Source organism: Microcaecilia unicolor, chromosome 7 (genome assembly GCF_901765095.1).
Source record: "Microcaecilia unicolor chromosome 7, aMicUni1.1, whole genome shotgun sequence".
NCBI classification, from domain to species: Eukaryota; Metazoa; Chordata; class Amphibia; order Gymnophiona; family Siphonopidae; genus Microcaecilia; species Microcaecilia unicolor.
The window spans coordinates 218,831,608-218,857,641 of NC_044037.1; the positions used below are offsets into that span (position 1 = coordinate 218,831,608).

A 26,034-nucleotide genomic window follows, 5' to 3' on the forward strand; every position below is an offset into this window, starting at 1 on the left:
ATATATATATATATATATATATATATATATAATGTATAAATTGAGACTGCAATTTGGGTCCTGTATGAGGCCTTCCTTTCCTGATTGTTAGTCTGAAGATTGTCTTGGGGGCTCTTCTATTCACCAGGTGTGGTCCCACAGGGTGGGGTATAGGGGGGTATTGTACTTATACATTAAAACTTGTTAAATTTGGAGGACTCTGGGATGTTGGACTTTCTGGACAGCTGTTGTATTAAGTTGTCTCTGTTTTGTGGTATGGCTCATTGTGCTTACTATTTTGTGAATGATCCTTTGCTGTTAAATAAAGACCTCCTTAAAAAAAAAAAAGAAGATAAAAAACAGATGAAACATCTCATACTATATAGTTATATAATAAAATATGTAAATAAATGACTGCAAAATAAAATGTATATACAATGCTGAGATAAAAATATGGTATAGTCAAATAAAATATAAATCCAAATACATGAAGCAATGCTGCACACAATAAAAAAAATTCATGAATAAAAAGAATGAAATAAGACAATGAATTATGATTATATATAAATGAAAAAAAAAAACCTAATACATTAAAACTACAGTGAAACCTCGGTTTTCGTTGATTTTTTCGACTAGAAATTTGTCTCGGTTTTCGTCGGTTGCCTCGGATTTCGTCGAAAAAGGATGTCCATATCCCAATTTGTATCGGAAGATGGACGTCCTTCTCCCGATTTTGGGCGTCCTCGTTAATTGCCTCGGTTTTCGCCAATTGTTTTCGGACGGATTATCGATAAAAACCGAGGTTTCACTGTATATGTAAAGAGTGCATCTCCAAAAATATACTGACTAGATTAATGGCACAATAAAAAACACAATCAATACATTATAAATATACTAGTAAAAGGTAAAATTATGTATAATCATACCTGATAATTTTCTTTCCATTAATCATAGCTGATCAATCCATAGACTGGTGGGTTGTGTCCATCTACCAGCAGGTGGAGATAGAGAGCAAACTTTTGCCTCCCTATATGTGGTCATGTGCTGCCGGAAACTCCTCAGTATGTCGATATGAAAGCTCCATCCGCAGGACTCAGCACTTAGAGAATTACACCCACAAAGGGACACTCTGCCCAGCTCACCACCGCCGAAACGGGGGAGGGGAAGTAACCCAGCTCATCCCCACACAAGTGGGGGAGGGGAATCCGTCCAGCTCATCCCCGCGGAGCGGGGGAGGGACACCACACCCGCCGATGCGGGGGGATCTGGCTTATCCTGCAACCGCAACCGCGGGAGGAGCTGACTGACCCGAACACCGCCGAAGCGGGAGGGGTACAAAGCTGCCCTACAGCCGCACGAAGCGGGAGGGAGTGCCGGCAGAATTTAAATCTCAATCCAGCCCCGTAAAACGGAGGGGAGAGGAATGCAGCAGCTCACTGTAACACAAACTCGTCTCAACTCTTCAAGAATCCAAGTGAAGGAAGAACTTGAACGCGAAGTCTTTCTGAAGTAACTGAAGACTAAACTTGAACCTGAAATGCAACCAGAATAAAAACAGTACAGATATCTGGGAGGGGCTATGGATTGATCAGCTATGATTAATGGAAAGAAAATTATCAGGTATGATTATACATAATTTTACCTTCCATATCATCAAGCTGATCAATCCATAGACTGGTGGGATGTACCGAAGCAGTACTCACCCAGGGCGGGACATAGAAATCCCTGACCTCAACACTGAAGCTCCAAACCGGGCCTCCGCCCGTGCAGCCACAGTCAAACGGTAATGCTTGGAGAATGTATGAGCCGAAGCCCAAGTTGCCGCCTTGCATATCTCTTCCAAGGAGATGGATCCGGCCTCTGCCATCGAGGCCGCCTGAGCTCTCGTGGAGTGAGCCTTCAGCTGGATAGGCGGCACCTTCCCCGCGGCCACATAAGCCGCTGCAATGGCTTCCTTGACCCATCTTGCCACTGTAGGCTTAGCAGCCTGCAGACCCTTACGAGGACCTGCAAACAGGACAAACAGATGATCCGATTTCCGGAAATCATTGGTCACTTCCAAGTATCTGATGATGATTCGTCTCACATCCAGATATTACTCCTCTGGGTAGTCCTCCCTACGAAAGGAAGGGAGACAGAGCTGCTGATTCACATGGAAGCGAGAAACAATCTTGGGCAGGAAGGAAGGCACTGTGCGAATAGTCACTCCTGCCTCAGTGAACTGCAGAAAAGGCTCTCGACATGAGAGCGCCTGGAGCTCGGAAACTCTTCTGGCTGAACTGATAGCCACCAAAAAGACTGCTTTCAACGTCAGGTCTTTCAGAGATGCCCTCGACAAGGGTTCAAAAGGCGGCTTCTGCAATGCTCTTAGCACCAGGTTGAGATTCCACGCAGGCACCACTGAGTGCAGAGGAGGGCGCAGGTGATTAACTCCCTTGAGAAAGCGCACCACATCTGGCTGTGAAGCCAGGGAAGCACCCTTCAGGCGGCCCCTGAAGCAAGCCAGAGCCGCTACCTGGACTTTAAGGGAACTGAGCGACAGGCCTTTCTCCAGACCTTCTTGCAGGAACGCCAACACTGAAGCAATTGGAGCAGTGAAGGGAGAAAGTGAGCCTGCTTCACACCACGCTGCAAAGATACGCCAAACCCTGGCGTAAGCAGTAGAAGTAGAGCGCTTCCTCGCTCTCAGCATAGTGGCGATGACCTTGTCTGAGAAGCCCTTCTTCCTCAGACGCTGCCGCTCAATAGCCAGGCCGTAAGACCAAAGGGGAAGGGATCCTCCATCACCACAGGACCCTGATGTAACAGGCCCTGCTCCACTGGCAGCCGCAGAGGATCGTCGACTGAGAGCCTGATCAAGTCCGCATACCAGGGACGTCTGGGCCAATCCGGACCCACCAGGATTACCCTGCCGGGATGCTTTGCCACCCGGTCTAGCACCCTGCCCAACATGGGCCAGGGCGGGAACACATAGAGGAGCTCTTGTGTCGGCCACTGTTGGAGAAGAGCATCTACTCCCAGGGATCGAGGGTCCCGTCCTCTGCTGAAGAAGCGCGGCACTTGGCAATTGGCCGATGACGCCATCAGATCTAGGCTCGGCTGGCCCCAGCGCTTCGTGATGTCCAAGAACGCCTGAGCCGATAGCTGCCACTCTCTGGGCTCCAAGGTATGGCGACTGAGAAAGTCCGCCTTGACATTCATTACTCCGGTAATGTGGGCCGCTGAAAGCTGCTCCAGGTTCGCTTCCGCCCACTGGCAAAGATTCGTAGCCTCCTTGGCTAGAGGGGCGCTCTTGGTACCTCCCTGGCGGTTGACATAGGCCACAGCCGTGGCATTGTCCGACAGTACCCGTACAGGCTTCAACACCAGTACCGGGATGAACTCCAAAAGCGCCAACCGAATGGCTCTGAGTTCCAGGAGGTTGATAGACCACTTTGCCTCTGCAGGAGACCAGAGCCCCTGCGCTGTCCTTCCCAAGCAGTGGGCTCCCCAGCCCGACAAGGAGGCGTCCGTCGTGACCACAATCCACTCTGGGGTCACCAGAGGCATTCCCGCAGACAACTTGTCTGTCTGCATCCACCAGCTCAGCGCCTTGCGCACTGCTGGGTCCAAGGGAAGTCGCACAGCATAATCCTCCGACATCGGAGTCCAGCGCTGCAGCAAAGAGTGTTGAAGTGGTCTCATATGAGCCCTGGCCCAGGGCACTACTTCCATCGTGGCCGTCATAGAGCCCAACAGCTGCACATAGTCCCAAGCCCGAAGAGGAGAGGCTACCAGGAACTGGTCCACCTGAGCCTGAAGTTTGACAATCCGATTGTCTGGCAGGAACACTCTGCCCACTTGGGTGTCGAATCGAACTCCCAGGTACTCCAGGGACTGAGTCGGGCGCAGCTGGCTCTTCTCCCAGTTGATGATCCATCCCAGGGAGCTCAAAAGAGCAACTACCCGGTCCACAGCTTTGCCGCACTCTGCATAAGAGGGGGCTCGGATCAACCAGTCGTCCAGATAAGGATGGACTTGTACCCCTTCCTTTCGTAGGAAGGCCGCGATGACCACCATTACTTTGGAAAAGGTCCGCGGAGCAGTAGCCAACCCGAATGGGAGGGCTCTGAACTGGAAGTGTCGTCCCAGGACTGCAAAACGCAGAAAGCGTTGATGAGGAGGCCAGATGGGAATATGCAGGTACGCTTCCTTGATGTCCAGGGAAGCCAAGAACTCTCCTGCCTTCACTGCCGCTATAACAGAGCAGAGAGTCTCCATGCGAAAGTGCCGCACTTTCAAGGCCCGATTGACCCCTTTGAGGTCGAGGATAGGCCGGACAGAACCTCCTTTCTTTGGTACCACAAAGTAAATGGAGTAACGTCCCGTGCCAAGCTGACTTTCTGGCACAGGAACGACCGTGCCCAGGCGGATCAGATTGTCCAAGGTCTGCTGCACTGCCACAGCTTTGACCGGAGACTTGCAGGGAGAGAGTACAAACCCGTCTTTTAAGGGTCGGCAGAACTCTAGCTTGTAGCCGTCTCTGATGACTTCCAGCACCCACGCGTCTGAAGTTATTGTGGTCCACTCGCCCAGAAACGAGGACAGCCGTCCTCCAATCTGCTCTGAGGGGTGGACCAAGGCCCCGTCATTGGGTACGAGACCCTGGGGGAGGACCGGAGTGAGCACCTCCGGGACGGCGGTCTCTGCGAAAGGAATGCTGCTTGGGGGAGAAATTCCTCTTGAAGGAAGAGGGGGCAGAGGAACCCGACTTGCCCGGGCGATACCGACGGGCTTCCTGCAACCGTCCTCTGGAGGTACCGGGACGAGTACTAGCCCGAGCCCTGACCTCTGGTAATTTCTTGCCCTTAGACGTGCCGAGATCGGTCACGATTTTGTCCAGCTCGACCCCAAAGAGCAGCTTGCCTTTAAAAGGCAATCTAGCCAGGCGGGATTTAGAGGCGTGGTCAGCAGACCAATGTTTCAGCCAAAGCCACCGCCGCGCAGAGATTGTCTGAGCCATGCCTTTAGCTGAGGCCCTCAAGACATCATACAGCAAGTCTGCCAAATAGGCTAAGCCCGATTCCAGGGCCGGCCAATCAGTCCTCAAGGAATGATCCGAAGGGGAAGCCCGCTGCACCATAGTCAGGCACGCCCTGGCCACTTAGGAGCCGCAAACTGAGGCCTGCAAACTTAAAGCAGCCGCCTCAAAGGACGACCTTAAGGCCGCCTCCAATCTTCTGTCTTGGGCGTCCTTTAGGGCCGTGCCACCTTCCACCGGCAACGCCGTTTTCTTAGTCACCGCAGTGATTAAAGAATCCACGGTAGGCCACAGATAGGCCTCACGTTCACTCACAGCCAAAGGATAGAGGCGGGACATAGCCCTAGCCACTTTAAGGCTCGCTTCCGGGACATCCCATTGAGCCGAAATTAAGGTGTGCATGGCATCATGCACGTGGAAGGTTCTAGGCGGTCGCTTCGTCCCCAGCATAATGGCAGAGCCAACAGGGGCTGAGGGAGAGACGTCCTCCGGAGAGGAAATCTTCAAAGTGTCCATGGCCTGTAACAACAGGTTGGGCAAATCCTCTGGGCTAAAAAGCCGCGCTGCAGAGGGGTCATCCGCTCCATCCGAGCGGGGATCCGTCTCCTCCAAGGAATCCGCAAAGGACCGTTGGGAGACCTCAGACACGCTGCCCTCATCTACATCGGAGGAGACAAAGTCCTCCAAGGCCTGGGAATCAACCCGAGGGCGTTTACCTCTGGGAACCTCAACCTCTTTACCAGACGAGGGAGCAGGGGCAGCGTTTTGCATGAGGAAAGCCTGATGCAGCAGCAAAACAAACTCGGGGGAGAAACCCCCCAGACTGTGCACTTCCGCAGCCTGGGCAACAGCCCTAGACGCACCCTCAACCGGCGCTCGCAAGAGCGGGGGAGAGACATGCTGCGCATCCAAAATGGCGTCCGGCGCGACACTCCGCGAAGGAGCCGCGCGGGAAGAACGGCGCTTAACTTTAGCCGCTTTTGTGCCGTCGCCCAAATTAAGGGCGTTCATGGCATTAATGTCTCCAACCTCAAGGGCGGCCCACGAAGAAGCCGTCCGAGCCGCGTGGCCGGCCAAGATGGCGGAGGCGAGGAGCGGGGGATGGGCGTTTATGGTGGGAAAAACCGCCACGCCGGAGGAAGGACCGGGACATTCATCGGTCACGAAACTGTCACCCAACAAGGGCGAATCAGGCTGTAAGACCCCCGCATCCCCTCTAGAAGCGCTCAAGCGATCCGGGGAGCGACCCTTTGCGCCCTCGCCCTCCGACGCCATATGCCACGAGGAGAAGAATCGGGGAACCCCCTGCCCGCTATAAAAAGGTAAAAATTACCTGCTGTCCGCTCCGAGCTGTAACGAACTGGTGTCCCAGTGAGTAGCTGCAATGAACGTTTAAATAAACGTCGAAATAAACGCCTTTAAGGACGTTTAAAATTTTTTTTTTTTTTTTTTAACGGAGCCAGCGGGAGGGGGGAGAAAAGGAGGGACCTGGCACCACCAGGTTTGCACTTGCTCAAAAGAGCCCTCAACCCCAGGCACTCAACAAAACCTAAAAATTAGGCTTGGAGGCCTAGCCAGAGCTGCTGCTGTGTGTGACCACCACCTGCTGAGATAGAGAACATACTGGGAAGTTTCCGGCAGCACATGACCACATATAGGGAGGCAAAAGTTTGCTCTCTATCTCCACCTGCTGGTAGATGGACACAACCCACCAGTCTATGGATTGATCAGCTTGATGATATGGAAAGGCCCGTTTCTGACACAAATGAAACGAGTGCTAGCAAGGTTTTCCTCGGCTCCCCTGCAGCCACCCATGTCCAGCGACCCTCTCCCCCCTGCGCCCACTGCAGCCACCCATGTCCAGCGAACCTCCTCTCTCCTCTGCCCCCCCCCTCCTGCCACCCATGTCCAGCGACCCACCTCTCTCCCCTGCCTCCCTCCAGCCACCCATGTCCAGTGACCCCCTGCCCCCCACTGCAGCCACCCATGTCCAGCGACCCTCCTCTCTCCTCTGCCCCCATGTCCAGCGACTCTCCTCTCTCCCCTGCCCCCCCCCTCCAGCCACCCATGTCCAGCAACCCTCCTCTGGACATGGTTCAGCTGTGAGGCATGTTTTTTTTCCCCCCCGGTTTCTGAAGTTGTCATCATAATGGCTATGGTGATGTAAACCTGATCTACGGAGCCTAGCAGACCAACTCGGAATGAGCCATGGTCCCAGGAAAGTCAGAACGCTGGAGGTGAGAATTATTATATAGGATGTAAAAAAAAAAAAAAGGATATATATAGACCCACACATATATACATCTATCTCTCTGTCGCACACATATAATCAAAAACATACCAGATGTAAACAAACAAGCACCCCTGTGTTGGAACTGAATTGGTCTACCCCCAATTTTTGTGTTTCTTTGTTGTCTTCGTTGGTGTGGTTGGGGGCTCCTTCTGCTTTTTGCTCGCACAATACACATTACCAAACATAGATTCCAAAGAGTCAATAAAAGGTGTTTTCTTACTTTTACAAAAGACAATACCAGACCCTACACCCAATAATGAAAACAAGCAGCTTGTCAATTATATAGTTCCTGAATTTGGATAACATTATTATTTTCCAAGTATCATGAAGGATTTTGTAATTATGTGCATTATCACTCAACCTCCTTCTACACAACAATTCCTACCACATATACTGAGCCTTTAAACTGAGAACTCACCAGAACACATCATCTAGCACATCTACTGGCAAAGGATGGGGATGAAAGACCAGAAAAAGCCGTTCCTTCACTAAGCTGTCAGCTGGAGCCTTCTTTTTGTAAGGTGGCAGTGTGACATCTGTCTGGAGCTGAACGGAATGAGATGAATGAGAACTATACCCTCCTCTTTCATATACCTGTGGAGACAAAGGAAGTACGTCCTAAAACTGTCACCATTTTGACACCACCGAGAGCTGGACTAGTAAGTTCTCCAACCAGGATCCAGTAGAAATCGCATTCTTAGAGCTAGAAGTCTGGCCTTACCAGAACAACTCTGCAGAAGCTTTGTTTGAAAATACTCCCAACATTTTATTTCCATTTTATTTTCTGCACATCCAAACATATTTTGTGCAAAACAAAGATCCCAAAAGGAAACAACCCCTCTAAACATATGAAAAACCATATCAGAAAAACACGCTCTACGAAATGAGTGACAGTATTACAGCACAGAGAACTAGAAGGAAAACCAGAGTACGAATTCAAAATGTAATTTTTCTGCATGTATCGCAAAGGAGTCCAAGACTGCTTTTGGAATTTAGAATGTGTCACTTAAACGTACTCAAACCAAATACGGATCTTCCATTCCAGGACAAATATGAAGGACCATTCAAATGTAAACAGCTCTCTTTCACAGGGCTCAAACAATACAAACCCAATACAAAGCACACTTTTCTGAGTGCAAACTGAAGCAGGTCAGTACTTTGTACTGCAAAGTCACAAACCCTCTGCAAAGCAGAGTAGAAGAGCGCTAAGAAGGAAAAGCTGTATTTAAAATCCACACACTGTTTCTAGGACTTGGCCTCATCTAATGCAAGTAACCTGTCTAGATCTGCTAGTTAGTTATGGCAGATAGCAAATTTAAAATAAACAAACTTACCAGCTGGAATCCACAAACAAAAATAAAATAAAAAAGCTGAACATTTTTAAGTTAAGATAATGATAAAAAATACACAGTGAATAATTTCAGCCACTTCTAATATATAAACACTTACTGTTGCTGCTGCTCCATATTGTTGAGAGATTGGGGTATTCCACACCATTGATGCCATCTGAGTTGCTACCACCTGTGCTGCCATCTTTCTGAGGACACTGCAAACAGATCATCTCCCAGTTATGTGATGAAGAAACCTTTAGATACACAGAATGTACTGTCCCACAAGCACAACAACAGACACCATAACTGCAAACCCCACCATCCCCGAAATTCCCTTGTATCTTCTAGTTTTAGCAGTCAGAAAACTTAGTAATGCTACTCGTTTGAAATTCATTCATTCATTTAAGTATTTATATACCACTTAGACCTAAGTGGTTTACAGTTTTCATTTTACAGGTACTGGGTCTATCTCTAGTGGGCTCACAGTCTAAGTAGTACTTTGTACTACTGTTGTACCTGGGGCAACGGAGGGTTACATGACTTGCCCTGAGTCACATGGAGCTGCAGAGGGAATTGAACCTGGTTCCCCAGGATCTCAACCCACTGCCGAACATCAGACAGCAGCAGGAATCAAACCCAATGAATATAAAATCATAGCCCTTGAAGCAGTCTGCCTGCGAAAGTAAAGCAGCTGTACTGATGTTAAATTACAATTAAAAGTGAGAAAAATACTAAGTACAACCTACTGGTAAACTTTAAAGTGATCAAGAGGCTAATCTAACCAGGTTCTGGAAATGGATTAATTATTTAAAAAAAAAAAAAAAAAGGTCTCTATAAACTAGGACACTTATTCTTGGCCCACAGCTGATGGGATAAAAATCAGTAAACACCAAACTGAAAGCTGAACCAGTATGTCAAAGAAGTAAAGGTTTGCTAAATGGTTCCAGTGACTTGTGGCTCTCAGACACTATGGGCCAGATCCAGTAAATCGCACCCAAAGTTAGGCACCATTATGATCTGTATTTTGCAAAGGTTGCTATGGGCAGAGCCCTTCCTTTTACAGAATACTAGCTTAGCATACATTTTGTGCGTAACTTTGGGTTCCCGCACTTATGCCTACTAAAAGCTGGTGCCAAATTAAATGGCAGTTGGGCGCATAAATAACATTCTATAACATCATGCCTAAATCCTGGGAACACCGCTGACATACCCATGCTCCTTCCCCTTTGGAGATGCGCACCATAAAATTTAGGTGTACATGTTATAGAATAGGGTGTAGGGCAGATCCATACGTAACTACTGATTGCCAATTAACATCAATTATTCATTAATGCCTAATTAAGTAGTTTATATGAGGATCTGAGATCACACCCAAATTAGGGGTACCTATATAGAATTCGGCAGTGTGTGCCAGTTCCACACTGCCACCTAAGTTATGAAACACTACTCACCTAAGTTATGAAACACTGGTCTCTCCTCATATGGTTTGCAACGTAAATCCCATACCATTTTCATAGTTGTTCTTTGCACCGCTTCCAGTCTTTACGTATCTAACTAAGGATGTAAAAAGACTGGAAGCGGTGCAAAGGAAAGCTACGAAAATGGTATGTGATTTATGTTGCAAACCGTACAAGGAGAGACTTGCCAACCTGAACATGTATACTTTGGAGGAAAGGAGAAACGGGTGACATGATACAGACGTTCAAATATTTGAAAGGTATTAATCCACAAACAAACCTTTTCTGGAGACGGGAAGGTGGTAGAACTAGAGGACATGAATTGAGGTTGAAGGGGGGCAGACTCAGGAGCAATATCAGGAAGTATTTTTTTCACAGAGAAGGTGGTGGATACGTGGAATGCCCTCCCGCGGGAGGTGGTGGAGATGAAAACGGTAATGGAATTCAAACATGCGTGGGATAAACACAAAGGAATTCTGTTTAGAAGGAATGGATCTATGGAATCTTAGCGGAGATTGGGTGGCGACGCTTATAATTGGGAAGCGAAACCGGTGCTGGGCAGACTTCTACGGTCTATGCTCTGATCGTGACTGAATAGATAGGGATGGGCTTCAGTATAACTTTTAAGGGGCTTTGACATTAGCTTCAGAACTTTTAGTACAAGAAGACTGCTAGGCAGAATTATACGGTCTGTGCCCTGAGAATGGCAAGGACAAATCAAATCGGGTATATATATAAAGTATCGCATATCAAGTAAAATGAGTTTATCTTGTTGGGCAGACTGGATGGACCATACAGGTCTTTATCTGCTGTCACTTACTATGTTACTCCCTCTATCCTGCTTTGCCCCTTAACCAGCAGAACTTCAGCTGATGGCAGAACTTCCCAAACTGTTCCCAGCCACAAACCCAGTTTAGAGGCTCCAAAAATCACAAGACCCCCAGCCTTAGCTTTCCCCCCATACCTCTGTTCTAAATCAAGTTGCAACATCAACAGATTACTGAAAGAACTCAAATGTGAAATTGTTGATCTGCTGCTACTGATCTGCAACCTGCCTTTAAAATTGTCCACAGTACCTGAAGACTGGCCAATGTAACGCCAATTTTTAAATAGGGTTCCACGGGTGATCCAGGAAATTGCAGACCAGTAAGCTTGACTTTAGTGTTGGGCAAAACAGTGGAAACTATTATAAAGAATAAAATTACGGAACACATAGACAAACATGGTTTAGTGGGACAGAGTCAGCATGGGTTCAGCCAAGGGAAGTCTTGCCTCACCAATTTGCTTCATTTCTTAGAAGGCGTGAATAAACATGTGGATAAAGGTGAGCTGGTTGATGTAGTGTATTTAGATTTTCAGAAAGCTTTTGATAAAGTTCCTCATGAGCGACTCCTGAGAAAATGAAAAAGTCACGGTATAGGAGGCAAAGTTCTTCTGTGGATTAGGAATTGGTTATTGCACAGAAAACAGAGGGTAGGGTTAAATGGCCATTTTTCTCAATGGAGAAAGGTGAATAGTGGAGTGCCTTAGGAATTTGCACTGGGAATGGTGCTATTTAACATATTTATAAATGATCTGGAAATTGGCGCAACGACTGAGGTAATTAAATTTGCAGATGGTACAAAACTATTCAAAGTTGTCAAAACACATGCAGATTGTGAAAAATTGCAGGATGACCTTAGGAAACTGGAAGACTGGGCACCCAAATGGCAGATGAAATTTAATGTGGACAAATGCAAGGTGATGAACATTGGGAAGAATAATCTGAATCACAGTCACCTGATGCTAGGGTCCACCTTAGCAGTCAGAACTCAAAAAAAAAATCTAGGTGCCATTGTACACAATATGCTGAAATCTTCTGCCCAATGTGTGGCGGCGGCCAAAAAAGCAAACAAGATGCTAGGAATTATTAGGAAAGGAAAGAAAATTTTAATGCCTCTGTATCACTCTATGGTGCAACCTCACCTTGAGTATTATGCTCAATTCTGGTCGCCGTATCTCAAAGAAGATATAGTGGAATTAGAAAAGGTTCAAAGAAGAGTGACCAAAATGATAAAGGAGATGGAACTCCTCCCATGTGAGGAAAATCTAAAGAGGTTAGGGCTCTTCAGCTTGGAAAAGAGACGACTAAGAGGGGATATGATTGAGGTCTACAAAATCCTGAGTGGTGAAGAACAGGTAAAAGTGAATCGATTTTGCACTCTTTCAAAAAATACAAAGCCCAGGGGACACTCGACAAAATTGCATGGAAATACTTTTAAAACAAATAGGAGGAAATAGGAGTTAAGCCCCTGATGGCGAACCTATGACACGCGTGTCAGTACTGACACGCGTAGCCATTTTCGGTGACACGCGGCCGCATGTGGCCGCATACAGAGAAGCAGCGGAGTTCTTTGCTAACACCCGGGGCGGATCGCCGATGCGCCCCCCCCCCCCCAGGTGCAGCGCGACCTCCCCCCCCCGGTGCATGTTTACCCGCTGGGGGGGTGCCGTGTGCGCTCCTATTGGCTCCCTCCGAATCCTCCGCTTGTTCCCTCCCTGCTGCTCCCTCTGCCCCGGCTCCTGCACGGCCGTTAGGGGATCTTTGACCTCACTTCCGGCCAGCGGAGCAGAGAGCAGCGGAATGCCGTGGGGGACGCATCTCTGAGGGCCCTGTGATCACCATTACCAGCAATCATCATCCAATCTACTGTTCTGGGGTGTCGTGGATTTGTAATTGACCATCATTACTGAGATAGGTGAGGGGGAGGCTGGGAGAGGCGAGGGCATGTGCTATGGGTGCCGTTTCCCGCCATTAGAAATAGCGGCAGCCATCTTAATTTACATAAGGTGGTCAGTTAGGCTAGTTAACCCCTAATTGCCTGCAGGGCTAACAGGCTATCTATAATTCTATCTTCTGTCTCTGCCCCCCTGATGGAGAACCCAAAAAATAAAAAACAAAGGTTAAGTAAAGGAAGTGGTAGTAGCAGTAGCCGACCCTTTCAAGAGACATGGACCGAGATGTATGGCATTATAGAAAAAAATGGCAGATCATTTTGCGTTCTATGTATTGAAACGGTAGTAAGCAGAACGTGGAATATAAATAGACATTTTGAAACTAATCATTCCCAGCTCTTGAAAATAAGTGAGGATGAAAGGAAGGAATACATTTCCAGGCAGCTACACTTTTATAAGAGCCAATCTAAGTCCATCCTTAAATTTGTAAAAGGTTCTACAAATTTAACATCTGCAAGTTTGAGCATTGCTCACTCCATAGCTCAGCATGGAAAAGCACTCAGTGAGGGAGAATTTATTAAAGAAACTCTCCTAAGATGTGCACCAGTTCTATTTCACGATATGCAGAATAAAGATGCAATTATTAAGAGAATATCTGAGTTACCACTCAGTAGAAATATCATAAAAGACTGAATAATGAGACTGAACACAAATGTACATCAATTAAAGAGAGACATAAGTAATTGTAAATATTTTTCGATCTCTCTTGATGAAACTACTGATGTCACATCACATGCTCAGTTGGCCATTATTGGTTGATATTCTGATGGTCTCACAATGAGAGAAGAGTTGATAAAGTTAGTATCAGTGCCAACAAGTACATCAGGAAGCGAAATATGTAAGGTTGTTATACAAACATTCCTTGACCTAAGCATTGATATCTCTAAAGTTGTGTCAGTGACGACAGACGGGGCACCAAACATGGTGGGGAAAAAAGTTGGATTTGTCAAATTGTTTACGGAAGCTATTGGACATCCGACTGTGCCTTTTCATTGTATTATCCACCAGGAGGCTTTATGTGCCAAGGCAGGATTCAAAGACTTAAACGACTTAATGTCAGTTGTTACAAAAATAGTTAATTTAATAGCTGCTCGCCCCCTTCACAAGTGAGAATTTTCTGCACTTTTACTGGAGGTTGATTCCACCTACAGTGGACTGCTGATGTACAATAATGTAAGATGGCTGAGCCGAGGCAAAGTTCTTGAGCGCTTTGTGGAGTGCTTTGAAGAAATTAAGGTATTTCTTGAGGATAAGGATCTGGGAAACTTTCCTCAGCTCAATGATGATAAGTGGGTCAACACCCTGATGTTTTTTACAGATCTCTCTGTTCATATTAATGAACTGAACTTAAAGTTACAAGGTTTTGGCAAAAGTATTGACGTTATGTTTGGATACATAAAAGCTTTTGAAAGTAAACTTAAAATTTTCAAGCGAGATGTAGAAACTAAAACTTATAAGTATTTTCCTCGAGTAACAAAGTATTTTGAGAAGGCCAGTGCAGCTATACAAAATGAAATGGAACCCTTGCATATAAAGTACCAGCATGTTTTAGACTCGTTACTTGACCAGTTCAGTGATAGATTTAACCAATTTAGAAGCCTAGAACAGACCATGAAAATAATTAAGTATCCTGATGTAGTAGTCTACAGTAGTTTGGAATTAAATGGTTTCCAATAGATGCAAATTGATGATTTGGAGATGCAACTTGTAGAATTTCAAGACAGCATCTGGGCTCAGGTGTTTGTCGACTTGAGGTCAAAGCTTGAGAATCTGAAAAGGTGCCGCTTGGAGAATCAAGAGGAGTGCCACTACGAACAGGAAATTTGGAGTGCTTGGAACCGATTACCAGACACTTTTAGCACCCTGAAAAATATAGCAATGGCTTTACTCACAATTTTTCCCTCTACGTACTTTTGTGAAACCTTATTCTCAGCGTTAAATAATATCAAAACCAACAAAAGAAACAGATTGACAGATGAAGTTAGTAGCGCTTGCTTGGGCTTGAAGTGTACAAAATACCAACCTTCAATTGAAGATTTAGCCAATGAAATTCAGCAACAAAAAAGTCACTAATAGGCAGATTAGTTAAAGAATTCCCCCTCCCCCTCACTTATCTTAGTTCACAGCACCCCACACAAGTTAAATAATATCAAGACCAACAAAAGAAACCGACTGACAGATGAACAAAGAAGTCACTAAGTAGGTAAGTTAAATAATTAGTTTTTGGTTTATTAAATACAGCTATATATTACAATTATACATTTTTGTTATTTAAACTATAAATATCACGAAATTATGGTTTTTTTCTCGAAGTGACACACCACCCAAGTTATGCTCGGTTTTTTGGCGAATTTTGACACACCAAGCTCAAAAGGTTGCCCATCACTGAGTTAAGCTCTGGAACTTGTTGCTGGAGGATGTGGGAACAACAGTTAGCGTATCTGGGTTTAAAAAAAAGGTTTGGACAAGTTCCTGGAGGAAAAGTCCATAGTCTTGTTATTGAGATGGACACTGGGAAAGCCACTGCTTGCCCCAGGATTGGTAGCATGGAATGTTGCTACTAATTGTGTTTTGGCCAGGTACTGCTGGAAGCGGGATACTGGACTAAATGGAACATTGGTCTGACCCAGTATGGCTATTCTTATGTTCTTAGCAAGCTGAGGTTTCAAAAAATTCCAACTACCATAATGTAATAATGGAATCTAATCACCATGAGCCAATACTATCTGAAGTGATTCAAATTAATATAGTGGAGAAACAGACCTCAGTAGTCTACACGTGGCAGCAGAACGGATATTATTCTAAACGCCAACTTCTTCTACACTCCGTTATCATTATCGGTCAAAAAACTCCACTTGTTTATTCATTAAATCAATTATCACTCCATGAATCTTATTGATATTTCTAAATAATTATGACACTCTACGGCACTTCATGAGGTATATGCCACTTAACTTTGAATCTCTGCCCAATGGGGCTCTCCATTTCACTCTATTGTTGAGCTTCCTCAGGGGGCTAAGTAACTTGTAGCCATTCACTGTGCCTGAAAACTTACAAAATGGCATCCACTGTCTCTAGGACGCCGACACTACCTGTAAACTCCACATCAGCAATATTAGATAAAAGTGCTTCAAGGGACCAGATGAAGTCCATAGCTGGCCACAGTGAAGTCTATTTCTACAGCTCGACAACCGTTCCCAAGATGCTACTGACACATCTTAATCCACAGCTCCCTCACAGTAGGAAAGCAGGCAGGCTCGGGTGCAGAGATGGAGTCTTTTCAACGAATCCAGAACTGGAAATATTTCTGATGCAACTTGTTTTACTTTGCGCAAATCTGTACAGAACCTTTCTCAAAAAAGTTTACTAAGCAAGTTTTCTTGATGTTCTAAATATGTAGATCTGTGATCTGATTTGGCAACATTACCTGAACTGAAATATTTGATTAGGGTGAAAAACAAGATAAGAGGTAATTTTATAAACCTTTATCATGCATGAAATGCCAATTTGTGTATATAAAAGTCCTTTTCTAAAACTATATTATGCGTAAATGCACAAAAAGTGCAATTAAGTGCGAACTTGTATGCAACTTTAGAGTAAGTCCCCCACTCAATAGCTAAGATATTATCCACAAAACAGCTGAAATACTGTCCACAAAACTTACCAATAAAGAATAGCAATCTATGTAATTAAATCAAACCTAATCATTTCCACACCCTTAGGTGTTCTGCACACTCAATCAACACCCCCCCTGCGGAACTTATCTGAAGTCAAACTCCTTTCCAATACAGAATATCAATGAATTCAAGCAATAGTTCACATTGGCTGATCTACATTGTCCACTAGGCGGTTTATCTTGATGACAGAGTCCTTGGGCATCTTTAATCATATATAATCAAGATGCAGAGTCACATCTAGTTGCCATTGGGATAGTTAACATTTAATGCCAAGAAGTGCAGAGTGATGCACTTGGGGTGCAGAAATCCAAAAGAGATATACCATATAGGAGGGGAGAGATTGGTAAGGAGAGGGGACCTTGGGATGTTGGTGTCCAAGGATCTGAAGGTGATGAAACAACGTGACAAGACAATGGCCGTGGCCAGATGGATGCTAGGCTGCACAGAGGAAAGGAGGTGTTGATGCCCCTCTACATGTCATCAGAGAGGCCTCACTTGGAGTTTTGTGATCAGTTTTGGAGGCTGTATCTTACTAAGGATGTAAAAAGACGAAGCAGTTTAAAGAAAAGTGACAAAAATGGTATGGGATCTGTGTTGCAAGACGTATGAGAGATTTACTGACCTGAACATGTATACCCTGGAGGAAAAGAGAAACAGAGGTGATATGATACAGACATTCAAATATTTGAAAGGTATTAATCGGCAAACAAACCTTTTCCAGAGACGGGAAGGTGCTAGAACTACCGGTGTCGGAAATGGTATTTCAAGCGGACGAGTTGGAGAAACTTACTGACTTCACAGTAAACCTGGAGGATGTAATGGGACAGTTCAGCAAACTGAAGAGTAGCAAATCTCCTGGACCGGATGGTATTCATCCTAGAGTACTGATAGAACTGAAAAATGAGCTTGCGGAGCTACTGCTAGTGATATGCAATTTATCCTTAAAATCAAGCGTGGTACCGGAAGATTGGAGGGTGGCCAATGTAACGCCGATTTTTAAAAAATTATAGACTGGTGAGTCTGACGTTGGTGCCGGGCAAAATGGTAGAGGCTATTATCAAAAACAAAATTACAGCGCACATCCAAGGACATGGATTACTGAGATCAAGTCAGCACGGCTTTTGTGTGGGGAAATCTTGCCTGACCAATTTACTTCAATTCTTTGAAGGAGTAAACAAACATGTGGACAAAGGGGAGCCGGTTGATATTATGTATCTGGATTTTCAAAAGGCGGTTGACAAGGTACCTCATGAAAGGCTACAGAGGAAATTGGAGGGTCATGGGATAGGAGGAAATGACCTATTGTGGATTAAAAACTGGTTGAAGGATAGGAAACAGAGAGCAGGGTTAAATGGGCAGTATTCACAATGGAGAAGGGTAGTTAGTGGGGTTCCTCAGGGGTCTGTGCTAGGACCGCTGCTTTTTAATATATTTATAAATGATTTAGAGATGGGAGTAACTAGCGAGGTAATTAAATTTGCTGATGACACAAAGTTATTCAAAGTTGTTAACTCGCGACAGGATTGTGAAAAATTACAAGAGGACCTTACGAGACTGGGAAACTGGGCAGCTAAATGGCAGATGACGTTTAATGTGAGCAAGTGCAAGGTGATGCATGTGGGAAAAAAGAACCCACATTATAGCTACGTCATGCAAGGTTCCATGTTAGGAGTTACGGACCAAGAAAGGGATCTGGGTGCTCAGTGTGCTGCTGCGGCTAGGAAAGCGAATAGAATGTTGGGTATTATTAGGAAAGGTATGGTAAACAGGTGTGAGGATGTTATAATGCCGTTGTATCGCTCCATGGTGCGACCACACCTTGAGTAGTATATTCAATTGTGGTCGCCGCATCTCAAGAAACATATAGTAGAATTGGAAAAGGTGCAGCAAAGGGTGACTAAAATGATAGCGGGGATGGGACGACTTCCCTATGAAGAAAGACTAAGGAGGCTAAGGCTTTTCAGCTTGGAGAAGAGACGGCTGAGGGGAGACATGATAGAGGTATATAAAATAAAGAGTGGAATGGAGCAGGTGGATGTGAAGCGTCTGTTCACGCTTTCCAAAAATACTAGGACTAGGGGGCATGCGATAAAACTACAGTGTAGTAAATTTAAAACAAATCAGAGAAAATGTTTCTTCAGTCAACGCATAATTAAACTCTGGAATTCGTTGCCGGAGAACGTGGTGAAGGCAGTTAGCTTAGCAGAGTTTAAAAAGGGGTTAGACTGTTTCCTAAAGGACAAGTCCATAACCCACTACTAAATGGACTTGGGAAAAATCCACAATTCCAGGAACAACATGTATAGAACGTTTGTACGTTTGGGGAGCTTGCCAGGTGCCCTTGGCCTGGATTGGCCGCTGTCGTGGACAGGATGCTGGGCTCGATGGACCCTTGGTCTTTTCCCAGTGTGGCATTACTTATGTACTTATATGTAGAACTAGAGGACATGAATTGAGGTTGAAGGGGGCAGACTAAGGAATAATGTCAGGAAGTATTTTTTCACAGAAGAGAGTGGCAGACACCTGGAATGCCCTCCTGCGAGAGGTGGTGGAGATGAAAATGGTAACGGAATTCAAAAATGCATGGGATAAACACAAAGGAATCCTGTTTATAAGGAATGGATGCAAAGAAGTTTAGCGGAGATTAGGAAGCAACACCAGTAACTGGGAAGCAAAGACAGTACTGGGCAAACTTCTATGGTTTATGCTCTGATTGTGGCTGGACAGATTCAGCTTCAGAAGTTGGAGAACAAGGCCAGTGCTGGACAGATTTCTATGGTCTATGCCCTGATTAAGGCTGAATAGATTTGGAAGGGCTGGAGTGGAGCTTTTCAGGGGCTTTGATGTTAACTTCAGAAATTTTAGAACAAAGACAGTGCTGGACAGTCTATGTCCTGAAAATGACAAGGACAAATCAAAACCAGGTATACAAATGAAGTATCACATACCATATGTAATGAGTTTATCTTGTTAGGCAGACTGGATGGACCGTACAGGTCTTTATCTGCCGTCATCTACTAAGTTACTATATTTTCCTCTGTTCTGGACACGCTTTCTGTTCCTATTGCCTGACTGTAAGGTGTACAAAATCCCAGCCTTGGTTGACCTCCAGAATTCACTTTGTGTTCCTGTGCTACACTTTTCATAGCATCTTTGGCCACAATCTCATGTCTGTGCTGACCCCCCAAATTTCACAATAATGCTCACCTCCTTCCAGTTTTCTATTGCACTTTTCAAGCCGTCTGATAAACCCTAGCCTTCAACTTTTGCCACTTTCAATGCCTTCATCAGTTATCTCCACAGTGGGCACATGCAAGTCAGGGCATCTTATGCGCATAACTGACTACATTTAGGAGCTAGCATTTTACATCAGCCATTGAATTAGAGCAAGTGCTCTCAACTAAATTTAGGAACGTAACTCACGCTAGTACTCCAGAACAGCAATTGCTTGAACAATTGTACATATAAAGACTTCATGCTTAGTGTGCATCATCCTGGTGCTTAACTTTAGGTGATCTAGAGAGAATTACCCCCTAAATGTGTACTTCTGGAAGAACAGAAAAACTGGAGATTAACAAGTTGATTTGCATTCTCTGTGTTCAAGGCTTATACCTATATCCCCAGTCAACTTGAAGGAAAAATTCATCTGCTACTCTCCAGCAGGTCACCAGAGAGCTTAAGACAGATATCTGCAAAACTATGCCTAATTACCATTATTTTAGTACAGTTCCATTAAATATTTAAATGTTTATAACTGTTAATCCTTCCCATGCCTTCCTACCCTACCTTCCCACATCTTCCACCTCCATGCCCATCATCTCCCTAACCTTATACTGCAAACTTTTTCAGACTTTGTAAAAAAACAAGTTCAAACACATCAAGTCAGTTCTTAGCCCCTAAAGCACCAGCATCTGTATTCCAACCGTACTGGTTAAGCCATGAAAATTCTGGGAATCCCGAAACATGAACATCTCTTGAAGAATCCGAAAGACCCAGTAACAAACTCAAGCAGGCTCTCTCCTAATACTTTCTGTTAACATACAAGAGAATCAATACATTGCAGGCACACAGAAAAAGTGGCATCTGATTTTCTGCTCTGAGGACTGGTAACTCACTCTGATCTGTCGCTTCCATCATCCACAAAGGAAACACCTAGATGATTTCCTGGAGGATACTCAAAACCATGCAGTTTGTATTTTGCATACACTGCCGATGCGATATTTTGATACTGAACCACGGCGTGCCCTGCAATGACAAGAGCATCAAAACAAAAGGAGATGGAAACATGAAGACTGCATTCTCATTCGAGCGAACCAATCTGCTTCTACACAATGCAGTTCCCAAGCAGGATACAATGCAGCTGTGGCAATGTCTTTCTACTGTTAACAAATAACAACCTGAAATCTATCATTTGGAAGAATTTATATTAAGCCTTAATGAACAGGTGTATTTGCTATAACCCAATGGAAAACCTGATGAGCAAGTATCTATAAAATACACACAGTGTTCGGGGAGCTCCTCAATTGCAAGATTATTCAACTCCCCAGGATCGCGAACATATCTTGAAACTTTTCTTCCATCACAGACAAAAACCTTTTTTGGGTCAGAAAATATAGGCTTTTCCTGATTTAACTAAGGTTACACAAGAGCTAAGGAAAAGATTGAGACAGCAGGTCATGGGTACTGGGTGGCAAATTTCTGTTGAGTTTTCCTTGTAAATGTATGGCGATTATTTCTTCTATAAAATTATGCATTTCCAGCTAAAAGTTTGATTGAAGCAAAGAGATTAGAGCTTCCCTATTCCAGCTCAGGGTGCTGACTTATGAAGGGAAGCAGACTTGTATAATTTCGTAACATGCTCCCTTCTTAATTCTCAGCTTTTCTTTAAAGTTATTTTCTCTTGCTTCCAGGGATCATTTTCCTTTGGCTCTCCTTCATATTATTGACTGCACAGCATTACTATTCTTTTGTTTCTAGCTGAAGATTATTTTCTTTTGTTTTTGCTTATATGAACTAAATGTACTTTGCTGTCAAGCGTTACACATCTATATATTTTTTGTTGTTATGCAAATAATAATTAAAAAAAGGTTACCTAGTAGTTGTAAAATCCAATTTCTTATCATTCGGAAGGGGTGAGGAAGAACGAGGAAAAACATGAATGAAAACTGCTGAAAGTGATTCTACCACTGCTACATGTCAAGCTGAAGGTGAAAGCTTTTGCCATGAAGTTGAACACAATGTTGTTGCTTTCGTGGTGCTGCATTCCTTTCCTTACCGTAGTTAGAATATGGCTCATGCTGCACATCACAGTACTCCAGGCCTGGGATTAAATCAAAGAGGCTGTAAAGCTGCTCCTGGATCAGGGGGACACAAGACACCACAGCCAGCCGCTTGGATACCGTCTCCTGGCCTCGCAGCTCATTTTTCTCATAACCACTAAACTCTGCTGGATTTTTGTAAAAAAAAAAAAAAAAAGAACACAAAAACAGCCAATGTTACACTAAATCAGGCCTTGACAATTTTTCTTTCAGGCTAGCAGCAGCTGAGAATTCTCATACCCTATTCCCAAACCACCATTATTCCAAGTTCTAAAAAGCAGGAGAGAAGAGGCAGCCTCTCAGAGGTCTGTTACTGCACCTTTAGGGCCTAATTTACTAAGACTGCGCTCCCATTCTGTTTCCATACAAAAGAAAGCTTAGTAAATCAGGCTCCTTCAAGGCACTGGCAGAAGATAGGAAGAAGTATTCTAATGGTTAGTGAAGCAAAATAAGGATCGAGACCTGGTTCAAATCCCATTATTGTTCCTTGTGAATCTTGGACAAATCACTTAACCCTCCACTGCTTTACAAATTGTGAGCCTTTCAGGGATAGGGAAATACCTAGCATACCCAAATGTAACACGTCTTGAGCTACTACTGAAAAAGCATGAGCCCTTCCCAAGCATGCTAGCACCAGAGGCGATTGCTTCCGGTTCACTTATCAGCTGTGGCATGGATCTCTATCAGTCTCCTCCCCCCAGCCCCCACATTCTTCTCGATACCCTGTCCACCCTCAGCCTCTTTCCTCTCTCTCTCACCAACTCCTGGCCCTGTCCCCATCCCCTCCTCAGCCTCTTTCCTCTCTCTCTCACCCATCATCTCTTCACCCTGTCCCCATTCAGCCTCTACATCTCTCTCTTTTTCTCTACACATTAATCTCCTGATCTCCCCCCCCCCAGTCTCTACCCTTTTTCTCTCTCCCTGCCTATCCATCTCCTGATCTCTCCCCCCTCAGTCTCTATCCCCCTCTCTCTCCCCATCTCCTGATCCTGTCTCCTCTCAAACTTCCCCCCCTCTCACACCATCTCCTGATCTTGTCCCCCCAATCTCCCTCCTTTCTCTTGACCATGTCTCCCAACATCCTCTTCCCTCTCCCCCATTTCCTGACCCTGTCCCCCTCATCTCCTTCAATCGCTCCCCCCATCTACTGACTCTGTCTCCACCTCATCATTCCTCCCCTCCTTACCTTGCCCCCTCACTCTCTACCCCCTCTCCCTCCATTTCTTGATCCCCATCCTCTTCCTCCTCTCCCCGTCTCCTGAGCCGATCCCCCTCATTCTCATCCTCTTACCCCTCCGTATCTCCTGACCCTGTCCCCATCCTTTTTTCTCCCCTCTCATTTCCTGACCCTGTTCTCCCTCATCTTCTTCCTCCCCATCTCCCAACCCTGTCCCCCATCCTCTTCCTCCTCTTTCTCCCCTGCCTCCTCATCCTCTTCCTCGTGTTCTCCCTCTCTCCATTTCCTCACTCTGTCCCCCCCCCCTCGTCCTCTTCGCCCCCTCTCTTGGCCCTGTTCCCCTCAGCCTCTTTTCTTTCTCTCACCATCTCCTGACCCTGGCCAACTCTTATCATCTCTCCCATCCTCGCTCAGTCACTTATTATCCTATCTTTTAGATCCATGCCTCAATCTCCTCCCTTAGCCCCCCATCCTCCATAATACTCTTCCTTATCTCCTCTACCCTTGGAAGTCTCCTCTTTCAAAATCACTCCTCCCTAGCAGTCTCAACCTTAAGAACATAAGCGTTGCCATACTGGGACAGACCGAAGGTCCATCAAGGCCAGCATCCTGTTTCCAACAATGGCCAATCCAGGTTACAAGTACCTGGCAAGATCCCAAAACAATACAATACATTTTATGCTCCTTATTCTAGAAATAAGCAGTGGATTTTCCCCAAGTCCATCTTAATAATGGCTTATGGACTTGCACTTTTCTTTTAGGAAGTTATCCAAACCTTTTTAAAACCCTGCTAAGCTAACTGCTTTTACTACATTCTCTGGCAATGTACTACAGAGTTTAATTACACGTTGAGTAACGAAATATTTTCTCCAATTTGTTTTAAATTTACTACTTTGTAGTTCCATTGCATGCCCCCTAGTCCAATCCATTCATTATTTTATAGGCTTCTATCATATCTCCCCTCAGCCACCTTTTCTCCAAGCTGAAGAGCCCTAGCAGTTTTAGCCTTTCCTCATAGGGAAGTCGTCCCATCCCTTTATCATTTTCATCGCCCTTCTCTGTACCTTTTCTAATTCCATTATATCTTTTTTGAGATGCAGTGACCAGAATTAAACACAGTACTTGAGGTGCAGTCGTACCATGAAGCAATACAAAAGCATTATAACATCCTCATTTTTATTTTCCATTCCTTTCCTATTTGCTTTCTTAGCCATAACTGAACACTGAGCAGAGGATTTCAATGTATCATCAACGATAACATCTAGATCCCTTTCCTGGTCGGTGACTCTTAATGTGAAACCTTGCACCACGTAGCCATAGTTTGGGTTCCTCTTTCCCACGTGCATATGCACTTGCTCACATTAAACATCATCTGCCATTTGGATGCCCAGTCTCCCAAGGTTCTCTTGTAATTTTTCACTATCCTCTTGCGATTTAACAACTTTGAATAACTTTGAGGGGCATAATCTAAAGGGGCGCCCAAGTTTTCCTGAGGACGTCCTCGCCCTGTCCCTGTGAAGGGGCGGGGAAACACGTATTATCGAAACAAGATGGGTGTCCATCTTTCGTTTCGATGATACGGTCGGGAAGGCCCAAATCGCGAAATTTAGGTCGACCTTAGAGATGGTCGTCCCCGGTTTTCAGCCATAATGGAAACCGAGGATGCCCATCTCAGAAATGACCAAATCCAAGCCATTTAAGTTGTGGGAGGAGCCAGCATTTGTAGTGCACTGGTCCCCCTGACATGCCAGGACACCAACCGGGCACCCTAGGGTGCACTGCAGTGGACTCACAAATTGCTCCCAGGTGCATAGCTCCCTTACCTTATGTGCTGAGCACCCCAAACCCCTCCCCCTAAAACCCACTCCCTACAAATGTACACCACTACCATAGCCCTAAGGGGTGAAGGGGGGCACCTACATGTGGGTACAGTGGGTTATGAAGGGCTCACATTTACCACCACAAGTGTAACGGGGGGGGGAGGGGGGGAATGGGCCTGAAGTGCACTGCACCCACTAAAACTGCGCCAGGGACCTGCATACTGTTATGGAGCTGGGTATGACATTTGAGGCTGGCAAAAAATATATAAAACGTTTTTTTTTAGGGTGGGAGGGGGTTGGTGACCACTGGGGGAGTAAGGGGAGGTCATCCCCGATTCCCCCCGGTTGTCATCTGGTCAATTCAGGCACCTTTTTGAGGCTTGGTTGTAAAAAAAAATGGCCCAAGTCGCCCAAGTGCTCGTCAGGGACGCCCTTCTTTTTTCCATTATCGGTCGAGGACGCCCATGTGTTAGGCATGCCGCAGTCCCGCCTTGCTACGCTTCCAACACGTCCCTGTGAACTTTGGTCGTCCCCACGACGGAAAGCAGTTGAGGACGCCCAAAATCGGCTTTCAATTATGCCGATTTGGGCGACCATCTCCCGATTTGTGTCGAAAGATGGGCGCCCTTCTCTTTCGAAAATAAGCCTGTTTGTGTTGTCAACGAATTTAATTACCTCACTAGTTACTCCCATCTCTAGATCATTTATAATAAATATGTTAAAAAACAGCTGAACCCCACTATCTACCCTTCTCCATTGAGAATACTGACCATTTAACCCTACTCTCTGTTTTCTATCATTTAACCAGTTTTTAATGCACAATAGAACACTACCCTCATAGCCCATGACTCTCCAATTTCCTCTGGAATCTTTCATGAGGTACTTTGAAAATCCAGATACACAATATCAACCATCTCACCTTTATCCACATGTCTGTTCATTCCTTCAAAGAAATGTAGATTTGTGAGGCAAGATTTCTCTTCACTAAATCCATGTTGGCTTTGTCTCCTTAATCTGTGCTTTTCAATATGCTCTGTAATTTTGTTCTTTATTATGGTCTCTACCATTTTGCCAGGCACCAATGTCAGGCTCACCGGTCTATAATTTCCTGGATCACCTCTGGAACTTTTTGTTAAAAATTGGTGTTACATTGGCCACCCTCCAATCTTCTGGTACCATGCTTGATT

At 45.2% G+C, this 26,034-nt stretch overlaps 1 protein-coding gene across 1 annotated transcript in view; it reads right to left on the bottom strand.

Moving 5' to 3' along the window:
* RBM45 (RNA binding motif protein 45) overlaps nucleotides 1-26,034 on the bottom strand; it is a 95,928-nt gene that overhangs the window by 39,230 nt on the left and 30,664 nt on the right. Inside the window, 4 exon segments of the mRNA XM_030210623.1 lie at nucleotides 7,711-7,886; nucleotides 8,742-8,838; nucleotides 20,648-20,777; nucleotides 21,808-21,978. Of these exon segments, the coding sequence (XP_030066483.1) occupies nucleotides 7,711-7,886; nucleotides 8,742-8,838; nucleotides 20,648-20,777; nucleotides 21,808-21,978 (574 nt within the window).